This window comes from Odocoileus virginianus, chromosome 20, assembly GCF_023699985.2.
Source record: "Odocoileus virginianus isolate 20LAN1187 ecotype Illinois chromosome 20, Ovbor_1.2, whole genome shotgun sequence".
NCBI classification, from domain to species: Eukaryota; Metazoa; Chordata; class Mammalia; order Artiodactyla; family Cervidae; genus Odocoileus; species Odocoileus virginianus.
In genome coordinates this window covers 15,743,610-15,767,547 of record NC_069693.1, presented here as the reverse complement: position 1 = coordinate 15,767,547, position 23,938 = coordinate 15,743,610, and the positions used below count along the sequence as shown (strand labels likewise).

Here is a 23,938-nt window from a genome sequence, read left to right as displayed (position 1 = left end):
GAAGGCTTCTGGGAGGAACAAGACTCATTATGGCCTGGAATTCTTCCCTGATGTTTGACCTACAAGGAGCCTTTCTGTGTATGTGTAGTGTCTCCCTTGTCCCAAAAGAGGGGGGAGCAGAGATCCCTTAATTCTTTATTCAAACAGAGTTTTGCCCCTCTTTGTCCTTGCCATGACTATTATCTTGTCTATTGCCATGACTGTTACCTTAAGGTGTTTACAAGAGACAAACACTGGCTATTTACCCTGTTTCTGTTGTTACTTCCATTTCAGAGGGCAAACAGGAGGCTGCTTGTAAATGCCTTAACTGGAGCCCACCTATCTCTTGGCTCAAGAATGCAAACAGTTGTTAAGTATCCAGCCCTAAGCCCACTTCCTGGTGCCCCATGAAATGTAAACAAGAGGCCAGTTGTAAATGTCTAACCTGGAGCTATCTATCTCCTCCATCAATTCCTCCATCAGTTATACTGGGTAAGACCTCTCCTCAGATTGCAACATTGAGAAGCAAAAATGACATCTGTCCTGAGGATCCCAGTTCAGAACTGCCAGAGAACAAGAGGCAGGAACTCAAGAGAGAGAAAGTTCATGACTCAGAGGAAGTGGTTCTTCCTGCCACGGGAAGAGTCGGCATATCCTGAGGAAACCACAGGTTTTGCAGAGCCTGAGCTCTGCCTGGTACAGAGGGAGAAGACTCGATTTGCAGTATTCAGGGTGGAGCCTCTGTCTGAGGTCTTGCCTGTTTCAGACAGAATCTGACCTAGGCCCCAGAGAGGAGATTTGGGGGGTGGTGCACCCAGTCAGTTGCTCCAAGTTAGGCTCAGCAAACCAGAGATCAATCCAGTCAATGCTAAAGGAAATCAGTCCTGAATCTTCATTGGAAGGACTGATGCTGAAGCTGAAACTCCAATACTTTGGCCACCTGTGAAGGACTGACTCATTGGAAAAGACCTTGATGTTGGGAAATATTGAAGGCAGGAAGAGAAGGGGACGAAAGAGGATGAGATGGTTGGATGGCATCACCGACTCGATGGACATGAGTTTGAGCAAGCTCCAGGAGTTGGTGATTGACATGGAAACCTGGTGTGCTGCAGTCCATGGAGTCGCAAAGAATCGGACACAACTGAGTGACTGGACTGAGCTGACCCGTGGCTCAGCAAACACAGGTACCGGTACCAAGAAAGAGCCCAGAAGCCAGTGTGGGACTGAAATACTGCCTTCACTTGAACACAGGCTGGCACCCTGGGCTGAGAACCCTGTTGTGTGTGTGTCGGGGGGGAGACGAGGGAGTACAGGCACACATTCAACTTGCACGTGACTGGGGATCCTGATAAGGAAATGACACATGAGTGGCTACTTGTTACCAGTGGCTGCATAACAAGTCATCTCTCAACTTAGCAGCTTAGAGCAACACACACCTATTATCTCCCAGTTTCTGTGGGACAGGCGTACAGGCAAGGGCTTAGCTGGGGCCCCTCCTCAGAGTCTCTCTCGAGTCTGCAATCAAGGTACCAGCCACCTGGTGCCTCACCTCATGGCTCAACTGGGAAGGAGACACTTATAAGTTCATGTCTTCCCTCACAGGCTGTAGACCAGAGGCTGCCCTTGGGTCCTCCTCTTCCCCACCCCAGCAGCATGCGTCATCAATGTTTGCAAGTCAAGGGGGGCCATTGGAGAGTCTGCTAGTAACAAAGAAGTCACAGTCATTTGTAACCTAATCGTTCCATCAGCTTTGCCATAGTCTCTTGGTAAGCAAGTCATGAAATCAGGAGGATTTCACTCAAAGGAGATTATACAAGTGCACCAGTAAAAGGGGGTGGGGGTCATTGGAGGCCCTTGAAGAAAGTCTGCCTCCCACAAGTGGAGAAATACTTGCAGAAAAATACCTAAAACTATAAAAGGCAGAGGAACCAGAGATCAAATTGCCAACATCTGCTGGATCATCGAAAAAGCAAGAAAGTTCCAGAAAAACATCTATTTCTGCTTTATTGACTATGCCAAAGCCTTTGACTGTGTGGATCACAATAAACTGTGGAAAATTCTGAAAGAGATGGGAATACCAGACCACCTGACCTGCCTCTTGAGAAACCTATATACAGGTCAGGAAGCAACAGTATAAACTGGACATGGAACAACAGACTGGTTCCAAATAGGAAAAGGAGCACGTCAAGGCTGTATATTGTCACCCTGCTTATTTAACTTACATGCAGAGTACATCATGAGAAACGCTGGGCTGGAGGAAGCACAGGCTGGAATCAAGATTGCCGGGAGAAATATCAATAACCTCAGATATGCAGATGATACCACCCTTATGGCAGAAAGTGAAGAACAACAAAAGAGTCTCTTGATGAAAGTGAAAGAGGAGAGTGAAAAAGTTGGCTTAAACCTCAACATTCAGAAAACTAAGATCATGGCATCTGGTCCCATCACTTCATGGCAAACAGATGGGGAAACAGTGGAAACAGTGTCAGACTTTATCTTTTGGTGCTCCAAAATCATTGCAGATGGTGATTGCAGCCATGAAATTAAAAGACGCTTACTCCTTGGAAAGAAAGTTATGACCAACCTAGATAGCATATTAAAGAGCAGAGACATTGCTTTGCTAACAAAGGTCCATCTAGTCAAGGCTGTGATTTTTCCAGTGGTCATGTATGGATGTGATAGTTGGGCTATAAAGATAGCTGAGCACAGAATTGATGCTTTTGTACTGTGGTGTTGGAGAAGACTCTTGAGAGTCCCTTGGACTGCAAGGAGATCCAACCAGTCCATTCTAAAGGAAATCAGTCCTGGGTGTTCATTGGAAGGACTGATGCTGAAGCTGAAATTCCAATACTTTGGCCACCTGATGCAAAGAGCTGACTAATTGGAAAAGACCCTGATGCTGGGAAAGATTGAGGGCAGGAGGAGAAGGGGACGACAGAGGATGAGACGGTTGGATGGCATCACCAACACAATGGACATGGGTTTGGGTGGACTCCAGGAGTTGATGATGGACAGGGAGGCCTGGCGTGCTGCGGTTCATGGGGTCGCAAAGAGTTGGACATGACTGAGTGACTGAACTGATACTTCCCTCTGGGTCTAGACTGTTCTTGAGGAATATTTAAGAACACAGCCTTTTTTTTTTTTTTTTTAGGAAACAATAAAATCATTTTAATTTGCTACTTTTCATTTTGAAAGATCATTGCAGTATCATTTGTAAAATTCAGCCAGGAAAGATGCCCCAGGATGGCTGAGTCCTAGGGACCACTGAAAACCATCACCCCAGCGTGTGTTCAGGAGTGTGGGGTGGGTGGGGACTGACCGACCTGACGCTGCTTCTTGCTTGCACCCGACCTGATTCCAAGCTAAGACAAGATGAGCTGGGGGGAGGTTAGGGAGGTGTCAGGTTCCTATGTGATGAAGGCACCTGGAGGCGACCAAGAGGTGAGGTATCAGAGCGCACCCTCCCCCCAACTCCCCTCAGCTCCAGATTCAGGTTCAGGTCTGTGAGTCCCAAGGAGAGGCCACACCTGGGCTGATGCTGGCCCTGGCCATGGTCTGTGGAGGGACCATTAGTCCTGATGCTGAAAAGTGACACGAGGCCACAGCGTTTTAAATGAATTAAATGGCAGAGAGGAAAAGTCATAACAATGCCAACTTCTCTGAAAAAATTTAGGGCTGATTTCCTAATAGTTTATAAGCACTGAACTTAATTTATCATGAGACTCCCTTTTAAAAGTAGTAACTAACAGGGACTTTTCTGACAAGTTCTCTGACAGCTCAGTTGGTAAAGAATCCGCCTGCAATGCAGGAGACCCCAGTTCAATTCCTGGGTCAGGAAGATCCCCTGGAGAAGGGATAGGCTACCCACTCCAGCATTCTTGGACTTCCCTTGTGGCTCAGCTGGTAAAGAATCCGCCTGCAATGCAGGAGACCTGGGTTCGAACCCTGAGTCAGGAAGATCCCCTGGAGAAGGGAAAGGCTACCCGCTCCAGTTTTCTGGCCTAGAGAATTCCATGGGGTCGCAAAGAGTTGGACACGACTCAGCAACTTTCACTTCAGAAACTTATCTGGTGGTCTAGTGGCTAAGAATCCACATTCCAGTGCAGAGGACACAGGTTCTACCCCTGGTTGGGAAACTAAGATCACAACATGCTGCGGGGCGACTAAGCCGTTGAGTCACAAGTACTCTAGAGCCCATGCTCCGAAACAAGAGAAGCCTGAACACCAGAACTAGACAGATGCCCCCAGGCACTGCAACTAGAGAGGCCTGAGCACCACAACAAAGACCTAGTGCAGCCATATAAATTTAAAAAATTTAAAAAACTAAACATGAATAAAATAGCAACTAATGGAAAATAGGTAACTTACCTATGGTTAATCAAAGCCAGAGGCTCCTCATCCCCAACTGACACCCAGTCAAATTCAGCATATTGTCCTCGAGTGAGAGTCTGAGGGCATTTCAGTGACCTATTGCCCAGTAACAGTAAGCTAAAGTTCAGTGATTTAAAACAACATTAATTTTACTCCCAGGTCTCAGTGGGAGCAGTTCATTTCTGGAGTGACTTGAAGATAGGGAGCTGAAGGGACTTCCCTGGCAGTCCAGTGGATAGGACTCTGTGCTTTCACTGCCACATGTGCATGCCAAGTTGCTTCAGTCATGTCTGACTCTTTGCAACCCCATGGACTGTAGCCTGCCAGGCTCCTCTGTCCACGAGATTCTCCAGGCAAGAATACTGGAGTGGGTTGCTGTGCCCTCCTCCAGGGGATTCTCCTGGCCCAAGGATTGAACCCCTGTCTCTTAAGTCACCTGCATTGGTAGGAGAGTTCTTTACCACTAGCACCACCTGGGAAGCCCATGGGGATGGCCAAAAAAAAAAAAGGGAGCTGGAGTCTTTTGAAGGCTCTCTTACTGACATGTCTGCAACTGATGCTGGCTCTCGGCAGGGTCTGTGGCCAGGACACCTAGAGGGGGCCCTTCCAGGTGGCTGCTTGGGCTTCCTCACAGCATGGTGCCTGGGTTCCAAAGATGAGCACCCTGAGAGAACAAGCCAGGCGGGTATATCACCTTTTATGACTTAGCCTCAAAAGTCACCTAGTACCACTCCCACCCTAGTCTTAAGTCTGCTAGCTTCAAGGGGAGGGAGCTTAGATCCCATATCATGATGGAGGAGCCTCAAGATCATATCATAAGAAGTGCACTTAGGATGGAATTCATCTTTGGAAAAATGCAATCTGCCACAGAGAGCAAACTAGCCCCCTGGCCCATCCTAGAGTTCCATGAGTGTCAGTGACAACACACATCATAAGGTGGAAAGGAGTGTGCAGTTGTGGAGAAAGAAGACAGCAGGTATAACCATGATAAATGAGAAGTGCAATCCTTTCTGCCTCTTCTGCCATTGTATTGGAGGTTAAGAACGAATCCGTCTGGGAACTTCCCCGGTGGTCCAGTGGCTAAGACTCTGAGCTCCCGGTGCAGAGGCCTGGGTTCAATCCCTGGTCATGGAACTAGATCCCATATGCCACAACTAAAGATCCTGTATGCCGCAAGTAAAACATCCCACATGTTGCAACTATGACCCTGTGCCTCCAGATAAATTGTTGTTCAGTCGCCAAGTCATGTGTGACTCTTTGTGGCTCTTTCACAAATAAACAAAATAAATTTTAAAAAGAAAGAAAAGAGCAGATCCATTGGCCTGGAACAGAAAAGAGGGATTGTGCATAATTGTGGGCTTGGGTTTCTTATTTGGCCTGTTATTGCAAAGCCTATAAAATTATCTGTGTTACTTTTGTATTGCAGCTAACATATTACCACAAATTTAGCAGCTTAAACAATACCCATTTATTACTTCACAGTTTTGTAAGCTAGGAGTCCAGGGTGAGTAGTCTAGGCAGGTTTGTATTCAAGTTATTGCAAGGCTGAAATGAAAATGTCAGTGGCTGGGCTCTGGGGAAGAATCTGCCGAGCTCCAGAAATTTTATCTGTTAGGCAGGTTTCCGACATCATCTGGTCTTCTCTTGCTAGGTGCTGCTAGGGGGTTTCTGACCACCAGATGGCGCAAGAAGCACAGTTCCTGGGGCATGGAAGCGGGGACGGGGGAAGGCGGGGTCCTGCGTTCCGGCTCCTTTCCGCCGCCTTGATAGAGTTTCCAGCAGCATCTGGGAACTTGATAGAAAGTCAGAAGCTCAGGCCCCAAATTCAGACCCACTAAATCAAAACCTGCGTTCTGTCAGGTAAATTGTGTTCACATTGAAATTTGAGAGGCACTCCGGCTCAGTGCTTCTCAACCTCGACTGCATGTTGGAATCACCCCAGAAGCTGTAAAAACCCTTTGATGGAGGGGTACCACCACCCCAGGAATTCTGGTTATAACGGTCCTGAGGTCTGGACTGGTGAAAGTTCCCTGAGGATCTCAATGCTCAGCCAAGGTTGAGAATTGCTGCAGCTCATTCCACACTCTCAAGAACCCTGGGCTTGCAGTGTCGTCCATCTGGGTGTAGACGTTGGAGGACATACCCACCCTTGGGGATCTCCCAGGATGAGGCCTTTGTTTTCAAAGTACTTCAGAGACTCAGGTCAAACCATGGGCTTCTCAGGCAGAAATCCTATCCTACCCCCCCCCCCCCCGCCCCCCGCACCGTGCTTGGTGATGATATTCCCTGAACGGTGCTCCCTGATTGGTGATGGCTCCTCCTAATCTCGCCCGGGGACTTCTTGAGAGCAGCACGTGTGTTGATTCCCCTCTGTGGAGTGTTTGCTCAATGAAGCACCCTCCACAATTGCTAAGGCAAGCTGGGCAGATCTCCCCACTGGAGGTGGAACAGGTGAGTCCAGCTTCAAGAAAGAAGCTGCCTGGAGGGTAAAGGAACTTGGCAGTGTTAGGATGGACTTTTAAAATATTTTTTCTTCCCCATTTACATAGAGCTTGACAGTCCAGTACACTTTTATGTACATCCTTTCATTTTCACAGTACCCATCTGTGTTGTTAGAGTTGATTAACAGTAGTGGAAAACTGAGTGACAGGAGGGTGAACGGATATGCTGAAATTTGCAGAATGAGTCAGAATTAGAAAAAGATGTTGTTTTCATAAATTCTCTGATTTTCTAAGTGCTATTTCCAGGATGTGGCAATAGCCAGGGACTTTCACGGTGGTCCAGTGGTTAAGACTCCATGTTTCCACTGCAGGGGACACAGGTTCAATCCCTGGTGGGGAAATTAAAATCCCTCTGTGTGTGACTGAAAAAAAAATTATTGGTGGCTGCAGGATGTGTGTGGCAATATCCAACTTCTGACCTCACTTTCCTCACTGGGAGTGTTTCTGGGGATTTTGTCTTTGCTTTTCCTTCTCCATTCTGCTCCCCCAAGTGGAGGGTTTGTTTTGTCATTCTGGGATTTTTTATTTATCTCCTACCTGATGTCCACTGATTTATATGACTTTTCATTTTTGATAGAGGGTTCACCAGGTATGGAGTAAATTCTTAATGTGTGTTAGCAATAATGATAATGATTTCACTTCAATACAAAGAACTTATTTCTCATTGTATCTCTCATGTGCATAGGTCTTATATGTATGGTATCAGTAACTTTTCACATGATACGATCACCATGCATATGAGAATATAGAATACTTCCAATACCTCAGAAGTGCCCTTGTGCCCTCCCAGTCATTACCCCATAGAAGTCAGCACTATTCCAACCTCTAGCACCATGGATTAGCTTTGCCTGTTCTTGAACTTCATATTTTTTTTTGAACTTTGTATTTTTTATATACTTAAAATTTTTTATTTTTTATTTGAAAGTATGATAACGCATTGACAGGAGATTTGACAAATACAGAACAAAGTTACATTTAGTTCCACTATATATTACAATGGGCTTCCCTGATAGCTCAGTTGGTAAAGAATCCGCCTGTAATGCAGGAGACCCCGGTCTGATTCCTGGGTTGGGAAGATCCCCTGGAGAAGGGATAGGCTACCCACTCCAGTGTTCTTGGGCTTCCCTTGTGGCTCAGCTGATAAAGAATCTGCCTGCACTGTGGGAGACCTGGGTTTGATCCCTGGGTTGGGAAGATCCCCTGGAGAAGGGAAAGGCTACCCTCTCCAGTATTCTGGCCTGGAGAATTCCATGGACTGTATAGTCCATGGGGTCACAAAGAGTTGGAAATGACTGAGCAATTTTCATATATTACAATAGTTTTCTAAGTAGATAAATTAAAATTTTTAGTTGGAGTTTCAATATCAAATGCTCAAATATTAATAGAATGAATATATAGAAAAGCAGAAAGATACAGCAGACCTGAAAGTCACCGTGGACCAAATCAACATAATTAAGATTTATATAATTTTCACACACAACAGTAGGATACAAATTCTATTGAACATCGTATTCATGGAAATGCCTCCATGCTGATGTTTGTACCAATGGTTGGCTCATTTTCATTCTTGTATAGTATTCCATGTCATGACTCTATCACAATTTATTTGATCATTCTATTGTTGTTGGACATTTGGGGGGTTTCAGGTTTTGGGCTGCTATGAAAAATGTCAAATGATGTCATCGTTATTCTTGTATTGGATTGGTCAAAAGTTTGTTCAGGTATTCTGTAACATCTCAGGAGAAAACCTGAATGAACTTTTTGGCCAACTCAATACATGCCTTTTAGTGGATATTTGCAGTCTTTTTTCTTGGGTGATATGGTGGGCTGAATGGCAGTCTCCCCAAAAGATATATCCACAGCCTAACCCCCAGACCCTGTGAGAGTCTGGGGTTTGGAGAAAGAGTCTTTGCAGATATAATTAAGGATCTCGAGATGAGATTATCTTGGATCATATGTGCGTGCGTGCTAAGTCACATAAGTTGTGTCCTAGTCTTTTCAACCCTGTGGACTGCAGCCTGCCAGGCTCCTCTGTCCATGGTGTTCTCCAGGGAAGAATACTGGAGTGGGTTGCCATGCCCTCCTCCAGGGGATCCTCCAATCCAGGGATTGAACCCATATCTCTTAAGTCTCTTGCATTGGCAAGCAGGTTCTTGGCCACTAGAGCTACCTCGGAAGCCCCTTGGATCTTATGGGTGGGCCCTAAATCCAGTAAGTGTCCTCACAATGGACACACATGTGAAGATGGCATTGAAGACTGTTAATGTAGCTCCAAGTCAAGGACTGCAGGGAGCCCCCGCAAGCTGGAGAAGGCAAAGAGGGATTCTCCCCTGGAGCCTCTGGGGAGAGCTCGGCCTTGCCAACACTTAGGGCTTGCACACCCCGGAAATGAACTCGAAGATAATACATCTCTGTTGTTGTAAGCCACCACGTTCATGGTACTGCGTTATGGCAGACCCAGGAAGCTTAGACAGATGGCATTTAAAATGTGACTTTATGTATACCCATGTACATTTGCTTGTCACGTGCACAACACTCAAGTGGAACATTTTAAGGTGTTTTGAGGGCAGACTTTCTCAAGCCAGACTAAGTTTTTCCCCCTCTCTGAGAACAGGTAGTGTTTGCTCAGTGCTCAAGAGTTGAGGTGGCTCCAGCAGGCTTATAGGCCTATCTACAAGCCCACGCGTCTGTGTGCGTGCGTGTGCGTGTGTGCGTGTGTGTGTGTGTGTGTGTGTGTGGTTTCCGTTAGAGACAGCTGGCTAGTCCTTGAGCAGCCGCACTTCCTCTGCTGAGCAGCCAGTTCCCCTATCACTGCCCTTCCCTTACTCACCTTTGCAGGGGCCAGGCCAGTTTTTTCCTTTTAAAATTAGCCATGCTTAAAATTTAACTGTTTTCTTTTTTTACTTTTAAAGTGTTTTAAAATAAAAAGCAAAAAAATATGCATCATCCTGATATATAAACAGAAAAAAAAAGTTAGCCATATTAAACCTGTCCTGTTTGGAGGGCTCCCTTCCTCACAAGCCTGATGGTGGAGCAAAATGAAATCTTTCTAGTTCCTCCTTCTTTGGTCTCTGCAAGCAAGCATGCATCACCTTCTCATTTTAAGATCCGTCTAGTATGTGATGTGAAGAAACACCCACAGCACAACAAAACCAACATTTTTTTTTTTTTGACAGGAGAAGCATGTTAGGATTCTTTTTCTTTTCTTTCTATAAGCACTCAGCAAGTGCTGTATTTATTTATTTATTAGGCTGCACCATAAAATTTATTCATTTATTAGACTGAATCTTAGTTTCCTGATGAGGGATTGGACCCATGCCCCCTGCATTGGAAGACTGGAGTCTTAGCCACTGGTTCACCAAGGATGTCCCCATTCTAGGATTCTTATACCTCTTCCAGTTCTATTTCCCCAACATCTGTGTTCTAGCATCTTGGATAGTGTGGTTGTTGAAATTATGAACCATATATGCTGATCCAAACACCACCCGTGAACACATAGTAACAGCTGAAATCATGACTGGTATACACTGTGTGCTTAAGCCCAGGCGAAGCACTATGCTTGTATTATCTCATTAGTTCACTCCAAACCCTTGGAGGTGGGTCATAACCCTTTTCACAGTTCACAGATGAGGGCTGTAAGCACATTGACCACAGGGACCATGTCTGTCAGTGGCTTAATTTTCATTTTCTAGGAGAACAGCCAACAATGTGTGTGTCCATGGGAAGAGAGAGAGCCTACAAAATCACTGCAGTTTATCCAAAGCCTCCCCTGACACCACTGCTGAAATGAAGCCTTCGATACCTGTAAGTTTCCTTGAGGATTTCCCAATCCAGGTGAAATACAGAATCAAATGTCTACTGGGCCTTATAAGCCTTCCCTCCAACAGTTATTTGCTCTATTTGTTTATTTAATTTTTAAATTGAAGTATAGTTGATTTACAATGTTTCAGGTGTATAGCAAACTGATTCACTTACATGTATTCTTTTTCAGATTCTTTTCCATTAGAGGTTATCACAAGATATTGAATCTAGATTCCTATGCTATACAGTACGTCCTTGTTGTTTTATCTATTTTGTACATGGTAGTGTGTATCTGTTAATCACAAATGCCTAATTTATTCCTCCTGCCCTCCCCTCTCTCTCCCTTGGAAACCATTAGTTGGCTTTTTATATCCCAAACAGCTATTTTCTACAGAAAATGTCATATTTAGTCTCCAGAAGTCCTTGCAGAAAGGAACCCAAATGGTCAGAAAAAAATGTAATTAGGTTTATAGAACAGGCCATAAGGCTTCCCAGGTGGTGCTAGAGGTAAAGAACCCACCTGCCAATGCAGGAGATATAAGAGATGTGGGTTCGATCCCTGGGTTGCAAAGATCTTCTGGAGGAGGACACCGCAACCCACTCCCGTATTCTTGCCTGGAGAATTCCATGGATAGAGGAGCGTGGCAGGCTATGGTCCATAGGGTCGCAAAGAGTCGGACACAACTGAGGTGGCTTAGTATGCATCTTTTCTTACAGAAGGTCTTGGGTCCCATTTCTAGTTTTCAGGGTGGGAATAAAGTATGTAAGATTAGAAGGCAGAAGGGGAGAATGGACATATGTATATGTATGGGTGAGTCTATCTTCAGTCCACCTAAAACTATCTCAACATTGTTAATTGTCTTTACTCCAATACAAGTAAAAAGTTAAAAAAAAAAAAAAAAGCAAACAGAAAAGAATTCCAAAAAAGTAGGAAGAAACTATCCTAAAAAAAATTAGAAGGCAGAACAGAAAAATAGGTGCTAGGCAGGAAGTTGGGAGAAGGAAGAAACCCTTGGGAGACCCAGTCCTTAATGCTGTAGTTGACAAAGTGTAAAAAGTCCATCTTCTTCCTTCCTATCTTGTCAAGGTTCTGATTCCTTGGGAACTCAAGGTCCACCAAGCTACCTCCCAGCTGAACCCAAGTTTAAGGGCAGGAAATGGTCTTGGAGTGGGCGTCTTTGCTCTGGCAGCAGCAGCACCAACACAGACCCGAGATGGTGGCCAGACAAAGTAGAAGTGGAAAAGAAAGAGATGCTCCAGGGACACAGTGTGGGAAGTCAAGGCAGGGGGCGGCTGGGAGAGGCTGTCCAGCCTGCCCCACAGACGGCCAGTTAGCACCTGTTTTGTTAGCATCTGTTTTGTTGAAATGGAGCTCAGTCTAGCCCGAAGGGAGAACTCTCGATATGCAAACAAAGAACTGAAGGGGAGAAGACCAGATAATTTGGGACTCTCCAGGGTGGAGGGTGTGGGAAGGAATTTGTTAAAATCAGACGCACTTGGGGGAAGATACCCTGCATATACAGAGGGAGTGGGTGAGATTTGGTAAGAAGTCAAAACTTAACCACACCCACGTGGATACACTCAGAGAAGAAACCAGAAGTCATGGTTCATTGGAAAGAGTTGGGAAATCCTGAAGTATTTGGGGAACGAAAATATCACTTTATTGCTTATTATGTGTCAGAAACACACAAGCCTCAGAGCAACTAAGCCTGCTCACTGAAGCCTGCATTCTCCAGAGCTCCTGCTCTACAACAAAAGAAGCCCAGGAACTGCAACTAGAGAAAACTTGCACACTGCAACAGAGACCCAGCACAGCCAAAACAATAATATTTTTTTTAAATCCACTTTTTTTAAAGAAAGAAACAAGTGATTTTCAACCCACAGTGTTTTTCCAATGGGGAAACACAGGGACCTTCACATGGGAGCCTCATGTGGGGTGTTCTTAGGTAGCCCTGCTCTATTTGAGATTTCACTTCCATACACCAGCCCTTCCTGTGTTTCCAAAGACATTAGGTGCTAATGAGTTTCCTTCTCCTCACAGTCCTAAGGCCAGCCATGAACTTCCCTCAGAGATCTATCTGCAAAAACAGAGATCAGAAAAGAAAAAGCCCAGGTCCCCCACATTACTCAGCCCCAAAGAGGGAATCCGGGTCAAGCTCAGCGTTTTCTGAAGACAGTGATCTTGTGCAGGCAGAGAGGCTGAGTTCTGGGACCAGATGCACCAGGGGAGGGGAGGGACATTTTGATGCCAGGTGTCTTGGGGTGGGTGATCACATCACATGCTGGGGACTCCCCGGGCCAGCCCTGAGCTGTTTGTCAGCTGCCCGCCAGATTTCCCCATTAGGAGCTTTCATAGGCATCACCAACAAGTTGTCCTAAATAGAATTCTTGATGTTTTTCTGCAAAGCCTTTTCTTATTTTGGTCATCTTCTGCCCCCTCAGTTGTTAAATCACAGGCTGATCCCCACTTCTAAATATGAAACAAGGATAATGCACATTTGAGGAAAGCCTCTAACATGAAAAGCCAAGAGACTCTTAGAGAAGAGCAAAGTGGGAAGATTTATGCAACCAGATATCAAGACTAGTTGTAAAACTACACATGTATATATATAGATATATAAAATACATATGTGTATATATATATATTTGGGCTTCCCTGGTGGCTCAGAGGTTAAAGCATCTGCCTGCAATGCGGGAGACCTGGGTTCAGTCCCTGGATCAGGAAGATCCCCTGGAGAAGGAAATGGCAATGCACTCCAGTATTCTTGCCTGGAGAATCCCATAGATGGAGGAGCCTGTTGGGCTACAGTCCATGGGGTCGTGTATGTGTTTATATATATGATAATTAGGCATATATAATTAAGATAGTGTGGTTCTTGCACAGGGATTACAAATGAACCAATGAAGGGCTCATGGATGGATAGATGGACAGATGGGGATGGGTGGATAGATAGATACTTGCTGTGTGACAGAGAGGAACACAAAAACACATGTAAAAGAATACTCAAAGCAGTGCTATTTAAAAATACATATTTATTTACTTGGCTGCACCAGGTCTTAGTTACAGCATGGGAACTCTCAGCTATGGCATGTGGGATCTAGTTCCCTGACCAGGGAACTGGAACTCCCTGCATGGGGAGCATGGAGTCTGAGCCATTGGACCACGAGGGAAGTCCCAGGTGCACTATTTTTAACAGTCCAAACTGGGAAGCCCAGAGACACAGTTTCAACCCACGGGTCGTAAAGATCCCCTGGAGGAGGGCATGGCAACCCACTCCATTCTTACTCGGAGAATCCTATGGACAGAGGAGACTGGCTAGCTAAGCTCTTTGCCCACAGGGTCTCAAGGAGTTGGATACGACTGAAGTGATTTAGCGTGTGCGTGTGCGCGCGCACGCGCGCGCGCGCACACACACACACTGGGAAGCCCTCAAATATCCATCAACATAATCAATAAGTAAATAGTAGTATTTATCTCCAATTTATTTCATCAGTGGAATGCTGTACAATAGTAAAAATGAACAAATTTCAGCCACACACACTAAAGTGGATGATTTGCAAACAAAATGTTAAAATGAAAAAGCCAAACACAAAAGACTTTGAAGTGTGCTATTCTATTTATATGATGTTCAGAAACAGGCAAAACTAAATGAGGGTTTTGGAGAATATGTGCTCAGGTAATAAAACAGCAAAGAAAAACAAAAGGAAGGAATTAATGTAGAAATCGGGGCATATTTATCTTTGGAGGGGAGAGAGATTTGGTTGGGAAGCACTTGGTGGCATCTGACAGGGCTGAGGTTGGGTGGGGGAAACAACATGCTTTTTCTTGACCTGGGTGGTGGGTCCATGGGAGTTTCCTTTATAATTATATATTAAGTCATTTATATTTTATGCCATTTCTTGTGTGTAATATCTGTCACAGAAAGCTTTTTAAAAACATAAGATACCAAAGGGAAAAAATCTAGGAAAAACTTAAAAGAACTTTAAGTCTTTACATGAAACATTATTATTATTTTGGCCACTCCACATGGCATGTAAGATCTAAGTTCCCTGACCAGGGATTGAACCCACCCCTCTACAGAGGAAGCATGAAGTCTGAACCACTGGGCCGCAGGGAAGTCCCAAGAAACGTTATGCTTCAAAAGTACCTTAACATATGGTAGTTGTGTTTGCAGAACAATGTGAATGAAAATGATACTGAACTGTACACTTAAAAAAGACTGACCGTAACTTTATGTGCATTTTGCCACAACTTAAAAAAAAAACCTAAACACTCAGAGAGGGACATTGAGACATACCTAAATACATTCAGTGTAACCCCGTGTGAACATTTTGGAAAACTCAGTGTTGTAAAAATATCAATTGTTGGTTAGAGCATAACAATTAAACTCCCATTGTTGATTTTTCAATTTCCCCCTTGGAATCTGACAAGCCAACGCTGGTAGAAGAAGGACCAGATAGAAAGACTTGCTTCATCAGATATCAAGACTTAATTTAAAGATGAAGCAATTGAGGCAATACCTCATAGATTCAGAGTCAGGCAGATCCACAGAACCAGCCTGAGCATTTAGAGGCACAGCCGCACAGGTGAGGCACAGATGGCCAGGCAATCAGAGGGATGCTGGCTACCCACGAGATACCCAAGAAACAGATCCAGGAACATTCAGGGCAGCTCAGCCGCTCCTCAGAGCAGAGAGCTGGAAACAACCCAGGGTCTATGGACAGGAAAACTGGATAAATATATTGTGGTGTTAATTCCACAAGGGACCCTTGTGCAGCAGCAAAAATGGATAAAGTGTAGCTACCTGCTTCCCTGGGAGGAATCTTAGAAATAAAGCTGAGGGAGAAAAGCTAGTCATAGAAGATGACACGCAGATGGTTGGATGGCATCACCAATTCAATGGACCTGAACTTGAGCAAGTTCCAGGAGATGGTGAGGGACAGGGAAGCCTGGCGTGCTGCAGTCCATGGGGTCGAGAAGAGTCGGACACGATTTGGTGACTGAACACAGAATGTTCCATTTTATAAAGCTCAAAATCAAGTAAAGCTAAAATTATAATAGGAATGCATGCTGATCTGATTTTAAAAATAAATTATTAAAAGAGGGAATGATAACTGATAAATGAGGGGTGATGGAGACTTCTGGAAGGGAGGCAGGGTGGGACTCATAGTGACATGCTGGCTCTCAAATTGGGTCTGAGAGGTTCATTTTACTGTTAAACTTGCTACCTCACAACTAGGCTCCAGACAGCCTTTAGCGTGTGTCAATTATCATGTAACGAAATTGAAAAAGAGCTAAGCTGTGGGGAATGCCAGCTTTTACCAATCAGGTGGAGAAGACAGAGTGAGAAGGAGCTGTCAGTAGGGTGCCCTGGAGTGCCAAGAGAACCCACCAGAAGGAAGGAATTGGAGTCTCGAAGGTTCCCAGTGCTAAGAACAGGACAGGAGGATGAGGATGGGGAAGAGTGTCAGACCTGGCCGCCTGGGGGTGCCGTCTGGGCTTGGAGGAGCAGTGCTGGGGGAGAAATGGGGACTGAAGCTGCAGCTACACTGTGACAGGCTGCAGCCAACAGGAAAAATGGAGCCGCAGAGCCCCAGGGCAGAGTCAAGCGGGAAGGGCCTCCTCTGAGGTCAGAACACCCCCACCCCCACTCAGCCCTTTCTCCCAGGAACAGTTGGCCAGAGGGGAACCTGACTCCAGCCGGACACTCTATTCCGCCTGACAAGGTCGTGACTCCCTGGCCCAGCCAGGACTCCCTGGGGGAAAGAATAGGGCCTGGTCACCTGCCCTAACCCTAGGAGCCGGAGCACACCCTGTGAGGACGGAAGGAGGAGGAAGCCATAAGGTAGGGGCATTGGGGTGTCTGGGAACGACTCTGGGGTCCCAGCCTGGCCTGTAAGGGTCAGGTTCTTCCCAAACCAAGGGAAACCCTCTCTGGGTCCCACGGGTCAACCTTCCCTGTCTCTCCCCCAGCAGCGGGGTGCCAAGAAGCCCTCACCGTGACCCGCGGTGAGGACAGACAGACACTAATCTCATCTCCCCAGACCCATGCGGCCTCCAGTATCACAGTCATAACGGCAGGAACTGGCTTCGTTCCCTCCCTTTGTTTGTCTCGGGAGGGGCAATTGCTGAGCAAAGAGGGAAGGGAAATCCTGGCCTTAATCAGTCGTTACTCAGGCCCCTGGGGCCCCCTCAGACCTGGCTGCTTCCTGGCCCTGTGTATCGGGAAGGGAGCTGGGGTGGGGGTGTATAGAGAACCCAGGGCTTGACTGTAGCTCATTCACGCTAGAAAAAATAAACCTCAGTCCAGGGGCAGGAAGAGAAACCCCAGAACAGGGGTACACTTGCCGTGTGCCAGACCCTGGGCTAGCCCTCCACCTGTCAGAGCTCCCCGACACTGCCCGGCCACCCTCGCAGGTCGCCATCAGGCTCTCCAGCTTCCAGAAGAGGAACCTGGGTCACAAAGGAGGGTGTTGACCGAGACAGGAATCCCACCCAGATCTCTCTGACCCCCAAGCTATGCTCTGAAGCTCAGCTGACCCCTCCTCCCACTGGGCAGCGGGAGATGGTGAGAGGCAGGGTTTGCATGGGAACTCTCCCCTCCACCCCTTCACCTCTTCTTTCTCCCCCAGAGGCCACACCACGGTCCAAGACCCCCGGCTGGGTGGCAGAGCCATCCCCATGGCTGAGTTCCTGCCCTTGCTGCCTTGTGCACCCCTGCTGACCCAGGATGTCTGTGCCCAGGACTCACAGGTGCCCCCAGCCAAGGGGCCGAGCCAGGAGGCACAGGGTGGCAGGGTCCAGGGCCCGGCCCCTAAGCGCTGGAAGCTCCTGGAGGTGCCCACTATTCAGATAACACCAGCCAGCGATGGGGAGTCACCCCCTTGCACTCCACCCCCGCAGTGCCTGCAGCTGCCGAGGACCCCAGACCTGGAGAGTTCGCCCCAGGACAGGTCAGATCTAGGTGGTGGGATGGGAAGGGGGTTCTCTCTCTCAGGATCAAGCTCAAGGGTGGGTTTCCTGTGGCTGGCACTGTCCTGGTGGGGGGTTGAAGGTCAGTTAGAATGTGGCCTTAGCCCCACAGGGGCCTGACTGGAAGTTGTGAAATATATGCAGATAAAAACTGGAATATGTGTTGAGTTAATCAGCTGCGCTCAGCTGAGCACTGCTTACTAAGACCAGAGGCAAATACTCACCAACTGGTGTTTTTCAAACTTTGGGTCATGACCCATTTAAGGGCCATGAAACCGATGTAGTACACTGCAGTGAACACTTTTTTTTCCCCAAATAGAATCAGGAGAGAACTGAGCATAACACAGTGTAAAAAAAAAAATAAAAAGAATAAGAAAATAATACAATGTAGCAGGCAGTGAACAAGTGTGGTTTCCTACCAATTTTGTGACATTACATATATAGCAGACCCTCCATCCCCATGGGAGTATTCTAAGACCCCTGTGGATAAACTCTGCAGATGCTTAAATCTCTTACATAAAATGGTGTAGTATTTGCACATTACCTACTCACACTCTCCTGTATACTTTGGAATACCTCTAGATTACTTACAGGTTCCTGTGCTGTGCTATGCTCAGTCGCTTCAGTTGTGTCCAGCTCTTTGCGACCATGTGGCCTGTAGCCCGCCAGGCTCCTCTGCCCACAGAATTTTCCAGGCAAGAATTCTGGAGTAGGCTGCCATTTCCTACTCCAGGGGAATCTCCCCCAAAAGGGGATTGAACCCGCATCTCTTGCGTCTCCTGCTTTGTTGGCAGATTCTTTACTTGTCTAAGCCAGCGGGGAAGCTCCAAATACAATGCAAACAGTTGCCAGCCAGCAAACTCAAGTTTGCTTTCTGAAAAGTTTTCTAAAATTGAAGCCCAGTTGATTTATAATGTTGTGTTGGTTTCAGGTGTACAACAAAGTGATTCAATTATACATACATATATATATATCTATTCTTTTTCAGATTATTTTCTACTACAGGTTATTTATCATAAGGTGTTGAATATAATTTCTTGTGCTATACAGTTTATATATATGCTGTTTATTTTTTTTCTTTTTGGCTAAGCCACAGGGCTTTTGAGATCTCAGTTCCTCAACTAAGGACTGAACCCAGTACTGGCAGTGAAAGCGCTGAGTCCTAACTGGACTGCTAGGGAAATCCTAGACTCCTAATTTATTGTCTTCCTGTTCTGGAAAATTTTTATACAAAAATTATTATGCTATACACCTGAAATTAATATAATATTATCTATCCAGTTTTTAAAACCTGAAGTGTCGTTAATTTACAATGTTGTCTTAGTTTCAAGTGTATTCCTCCCAGAATTTAAAAAAAATTCTTTTGATCTTTGATTGGTTGAATCCATAGACGTGGAACCTGCAGATATGGAGGGCTGATTCTATTTCTAATTGTGTACTTGGAGACCAATATAAATGGTATTTCCTGTTGTAGCTCATGGGCAAAAAAAAAAAATGTTTAAACAAAACTTCTACAAAGGAACACTACCTCTGGCACAAGGAGACAGGAACAAGGAGGTTGAAGGCTATAGGAGGAAAGAACTACATTGGCCTTTAACAGAAATGTCCATTGTGTTTTTTTCCAACAATGAACATTTGGATAAGAGTTAAAGTTTATGAAGTAGGGCTCTGTGTGTTAATGTGGAGAAATCTCAGAAATAAAGATGATGGAGAAAAACGGGTTGCAAAATGATAGGAGGAGCCTAATTATGTATCTTTTTAAAAGATTTTGAACAACAGGATATATTGTTAGTGGATGCATCTTGATGCAGAAAAAGGATAGAAAAATGTACAAAAATAGTAAAATGTCCACACCTATCATATATGCTTGCTGGGGACCAAGATAACTCTTGTATTTTTCCTGTTTGAAATACACATTCCCTAATTTAAAATTTTTAAGTATTTCAAAACAAGAAACAGGCCAAGAGAAATACAGAAGAAAGAGAACAGGGAGACAGAGGGAGATGGTGGGAGGAGGACCTCACTGGGATCTGACCCTGAGATCTGACCTTGAGAGGCAGTCGTCCAAGAACAGAGCTTTCCTACAGAGGGAAAGGGAATGCAAAGGCCTGGGGGCAGGAACAGGAACTGGGGAGTCAGAGCAACAGCAGGGAGGCTGAGTAAGCTAGAGGCAGTGAATAAAAGGGAGCCAGAGAAGTTAAGAGTGGAGTCTTTGGCAACTCTGCTTTCAGCTGGACTGAGGTGCAGTCAGAAGGCTCTGTGCTGGAGGGATTCGACCTGACTTGGGTTCACAGGCTACTTCAGGCTGTGTGTGGGGAGCAGGCTGTCGGGGTTGGGAGGGAGCAGGGAGACCAGGGAGGAGGCTGTGTGATGGTCCAGGAGGGAGAGGATGGAGGCTGGGCCAGGGCTGGGGCAGGGAGGGAGAAGAGTTTAAACTGGACAGATTTTGTAGGCGGAGCCTACAGGGTTTGCTGAGAGACTAGAGGGAAAAAGAAGGGTCAAGACAGGCTGAAATTTGGGGCATTCCACCCGCCACAATGGGCATCCCAGGCAGAGCTATTGGTAAAGTCTCTACCTGCCAATGCAGGAGATGCAAGAGTCGTGGGTTCGATCCCTGGGTCTGGAAGATCCCCTGGAGAAGGGAATGGCTACCCATTTCAGTATTCTTGCCTGGAGAATCCCATGGACAGAGGAGCCTGTCTGGCTGCAGTCCACAGGGTTACAAAGAATTGGACAGGACTGAGTGACTGAGTACACACCCACCAAAATGGAGAAGTCAGTGGATGTTTTAGGAGAGAAGGGGTGTAAGTGTGGAAGAGCAGTGGGAATGGAGCTTTTACAAGATGTAGGAACAGCCTGTTCTGGAGAGGGGTGGGGAGCAAGTCTGAGCTGGGGGGCCTGTGACCAGGAGCTGTGAGGTTCTGCACACATATCTGTGTTCTCGGGGGAGGAGTCCAGGACACCAAGAGACCCGGGCAGCTGCTGCAGAGATAAAGATGGGTTAGGGCATCAGTGGAGGATTGCGTCCACCAACAGTGACCTTGGCGAGTCATTTCGCATCTTTGAGGCCGGGGCTTCCCTTTCTATAAAAGGGGAGCACTCCCACCTCCCCCGCTCCCAACCCCGTCCTGTGGGAAAACCCTGACCACCTGGGGTTCCCAGGACTGGGTGACTTGCTCGACGTCATGGCTGACTGCGGCTGGCACCGAAAGGGGTCCCCGGAGACGCAGCTCAGAGATGCAGAAAGGGAGGCGGCCTAGGGCCCCACCTCTTTCCGCCAGCTGCGGTTTCCCGCGTCCCCACTGCCCCAACACCTCCGTTTCCCCGAATCTCCCTCCCATCCCCAGCCCCGCCCCCTCTCTCAGGTTCCGCCCCGGGTGGAGAGTAGGGGTACGTAGCGCGCCCGGCCCGAGGCCTCACTGGAGCGGAGGACCCCTCTCTGGGTACCAGACGAGCGCGTCCGTTCTGTGCCCAGGCTACCACGGCGGAGTTGTGTTTCTGATCGAGTCTGTCTCTGTGTTTTTCCGTCCCTTCCCGGTCCATTTCTCTGTCTCTCTCCTTAGATCCTCCGTCTCTCTCTTTCTCTTCGCCCCTCGTCTTGCTCTCTCCGGGCCCTGACAACCCCGCCGCCCCCTCTCGACCTCTGTCTCGCTCCTCCTGCTCCTGCGCCCCGTCACTCCATCTCTAATTCTCCCTCCAGCATCGGATTGATTCCTCGCTGGGTCCCCGCCGTCCCTCCCTCGCCTCTGACCAGCCCCCCCACCCCACCCCGCGGGTCTCCCTCTAGTTCTCACCTCCCGCTTTCCCGCCTCCCCTCCGGTCCCTTTCTCCCTCCGGGGATCTGAGTCTGCCTCAAGGCCCAGCCGTCCCTCCCCGCCAGGGCCGAGCCCTCCCCTCTCACCCCCTCCCGCGGGCGGGGGGCGGGGCCGTGACGCGCGGGGCGGAGGCAGGAAAGCGGAGCTGACGCCTCGGCGGCGTCCCGCGGCCCCGGCCTTTTGTGCGGGCAGAGGGCGGCGGGGTTGGGGCGGGGGTGGGGGGCACGGCAGCCAAAGAAGGAGAGGCGGCTGACCGGCGGGGACGCCTAACGCCGCCCAGCCCTGCACAGCCCGGCCCGGCCCTGCCCTGCGGCTGGGCGCGCCCGCCGCGCCGCATCCATGTTCGAGTGAGGACCGCGGCGGGGGCGGGGGTGCGGGCGCGGGGAGGTCTGGGGGGGTCGCTGGGGCGGGGGCTCCACTGGCTCGGCCCGGCGTGGCGCGATCGCAGCCGAGGTCCAGGAGCTTGTGCACCGGGGTCGGCTGGAGGGGAGAGGAGGGAGGCCTCAGGGGCCAGGGTGCACTCGGGGGTGGGGCGCTGACGGCAGGATAGCCCCCCAGGTCTGCTTGGCACTGCCCGGACGCGATGCGCCAGCCTGGCCGAGCTTTGGCTGAGGGTCCGGGGCTCATCGCGCTAGGAGCGCGGCCTGCTGGGAGCGCTCCGGGCCTCCTTTGCCGCTGCTTGGGAGGTGAGGAGTGGGCGCAGGGCTGACCCGGGTCTTCGGGGCTGCGGTCAAGGCTGGGCGGAGACGAGCCCCCACCGACTGGGCTCCCAGGCCCGTGAGTCCGGGACAGGCCCGGGAGCAGCCTCTCCAGGTCTGGGCCCCCTCCCTCGGTTCTGGTCTGTCTCGAGTCTCGAGGTTGCTCGGATGGGGTCTTATACGTGGCCGGCCGACCGCGTGCCTCAGATCTTCTGGGGTCGTGAGCACGGAATTGACCTAGTCCCTGTCCGGGCCCAGAGTATTCTAGATTATGCATTGTAGATGTCTTGGACGTGTGTGTGCGTGTCTGTGTTCCTGGTGTGCAGGCAGCTGTGATCCTCTTTGGCTCTGTGTGTGTGTGTGTGTGTGTGTGGCTTCATGTGGTGGTGTAAGCTCCGAGTGTTAGTCTGACTGGGATCGTCGTGTGTGTCTGGGGCTTTGTGTGCGCGGCTGTGACCTTCCGTGGTTGTGTGTGTACTGTACCTCATTCCATCAGACATCCGCCTGTCTAGTTGTGACTTTGGAGTGTGTGTACATGTGTCTAAGCCTCCTAGTGTGCAGCAACAGCTGTGGTCCTCTTTGGCCGTGTGCCTGTGTGTGTGAATTTATTATCTCGGATTCCATCTGTGGCTCCAAGTGTCACTGTAAGTTGCCTGTGTGTTCAGTTGTGACTTTGTAGTGTGTGCATGCCTGTGTCAGGGACTCTTTGTTTGCTGCTGTGACCTTTCACCTGTGTGTGCTTGTAATTTACCTCTGTACCTATTAGCATAGTGGGCAAATGTAAGTCACCTGTGTGTCCACGTGTGACATTATTGTCTGGCCCCAGCCTTGGTGAGTATGACTGAAACCCTCTGGGGTTGTACCTTAAATCTATGTCTGATTCCGTCTGTTTGAAAGTTTCGTTGTGTGTCCCTTGTGACATTGTTGTACGCCCCTGGCTTCCATGTGGACAGCTGGGACTCTCTGGGGCTTTGTGTGTGTGAAGGGTGTGTGAAGCATACGAGAGAGAGACCCCTTGTGGCTCTTTAGTGAGCCTGGGACCCTCCCTCTCGAGACCGTGGGTGTACCCTTGACAGTCTGGAGCAAAGTTCTCCTGTGTATAGAACATGTCCCACACATGATTTCAAATTCAATCCCTGGCCACTGTGTTGTCGAGGTGTGTCCACAGCCTTCCGGGGCTGCATTGTTCCTGAGTCCTTCACGGCTGTTTGTGTGTAGGGCTCTCAGTCACTCGGCAACAGCATTTGCCACGTGCATCTCATGCCACGTAAGAGCAGGTCTTTGCTCTGTCTTCCGCTCCTGATGGGGAGTGCCATGAGAAATGAGCTGAGCCTGGACTTAATTTACCTGGGTGGTGCACGTGTTAGCTGGGGGCCTCTGGGACTGTTCTTTCACTGTATGGCCCTCTCTGTCACTGTGGAAATGTTAGTTTTCAAGTCTCCTCCAAAACCTCCCTGGAGCTGTATGTGTGAACATACCTGGGACTTTTCTGTTTCTGTCACGCTCTGCAGCTGCATGTCTTTGTCATGCATGCAGGTGTGTGTGTGACTTCTGGGGCGTTGTGTGTGACTGTAGTATACCTGTGATATTACTGCTGGGTGTGTGGGTGAGGGGTGGGGGAGACATCTTACAACTGTGGGGAACTGCGGTTTGCCTGGGACCCTGGCTATGTGTGACCCACGTGGAGGTTCCCTTTTGTGCACACCTATGCACAGAATGCCTCTGCCCCACTCTGCCCAGAGGGAGCTGTTGGCCCAGAGGGCTGTTTAGGCCCAGGAGGCCAGAGGTGAGGTGTCTGCA

General features: G+C 48.2%; 1 protein-coding gene across 4 annotated transcripts in view; it reads left to right on the top strand.

Moving 5' to 3' along the window:
* Positions 1 to 10,636: 10,636 nt before the first annotated feature.
* The window catches only part of GRAMD1A (GRAM domain containing 1A), a 30,606-nt gene continuing 17,304 nt past the window's right edge, over positions 10,637 to 23,938 (top strand). The window contains exon 1 of one of the 4 annotated variants that reach the window (XM_070451759.1): positions 10,637 to 10,655. Coding sequence is in view for 3 of the 4 variants with exons in the window: in XM_020889413.2 (XP_020745072.2) it covers positions 17,335 to 17,606 (272 nt within the window). In the remaining variant the exon portion in view is untranslated. Of the gene's footprint in view, positions 10,656 to 17,319; positions 17,607 to 20,847; positions 21,069 to 21,615; positions 21,788 to 23,938 lie in introns of those variants that run through there. The other 3 variants (XM_020889413.2, XM_070451757.1, XM_070451758.1) reach the window with 3 other exon arrangements.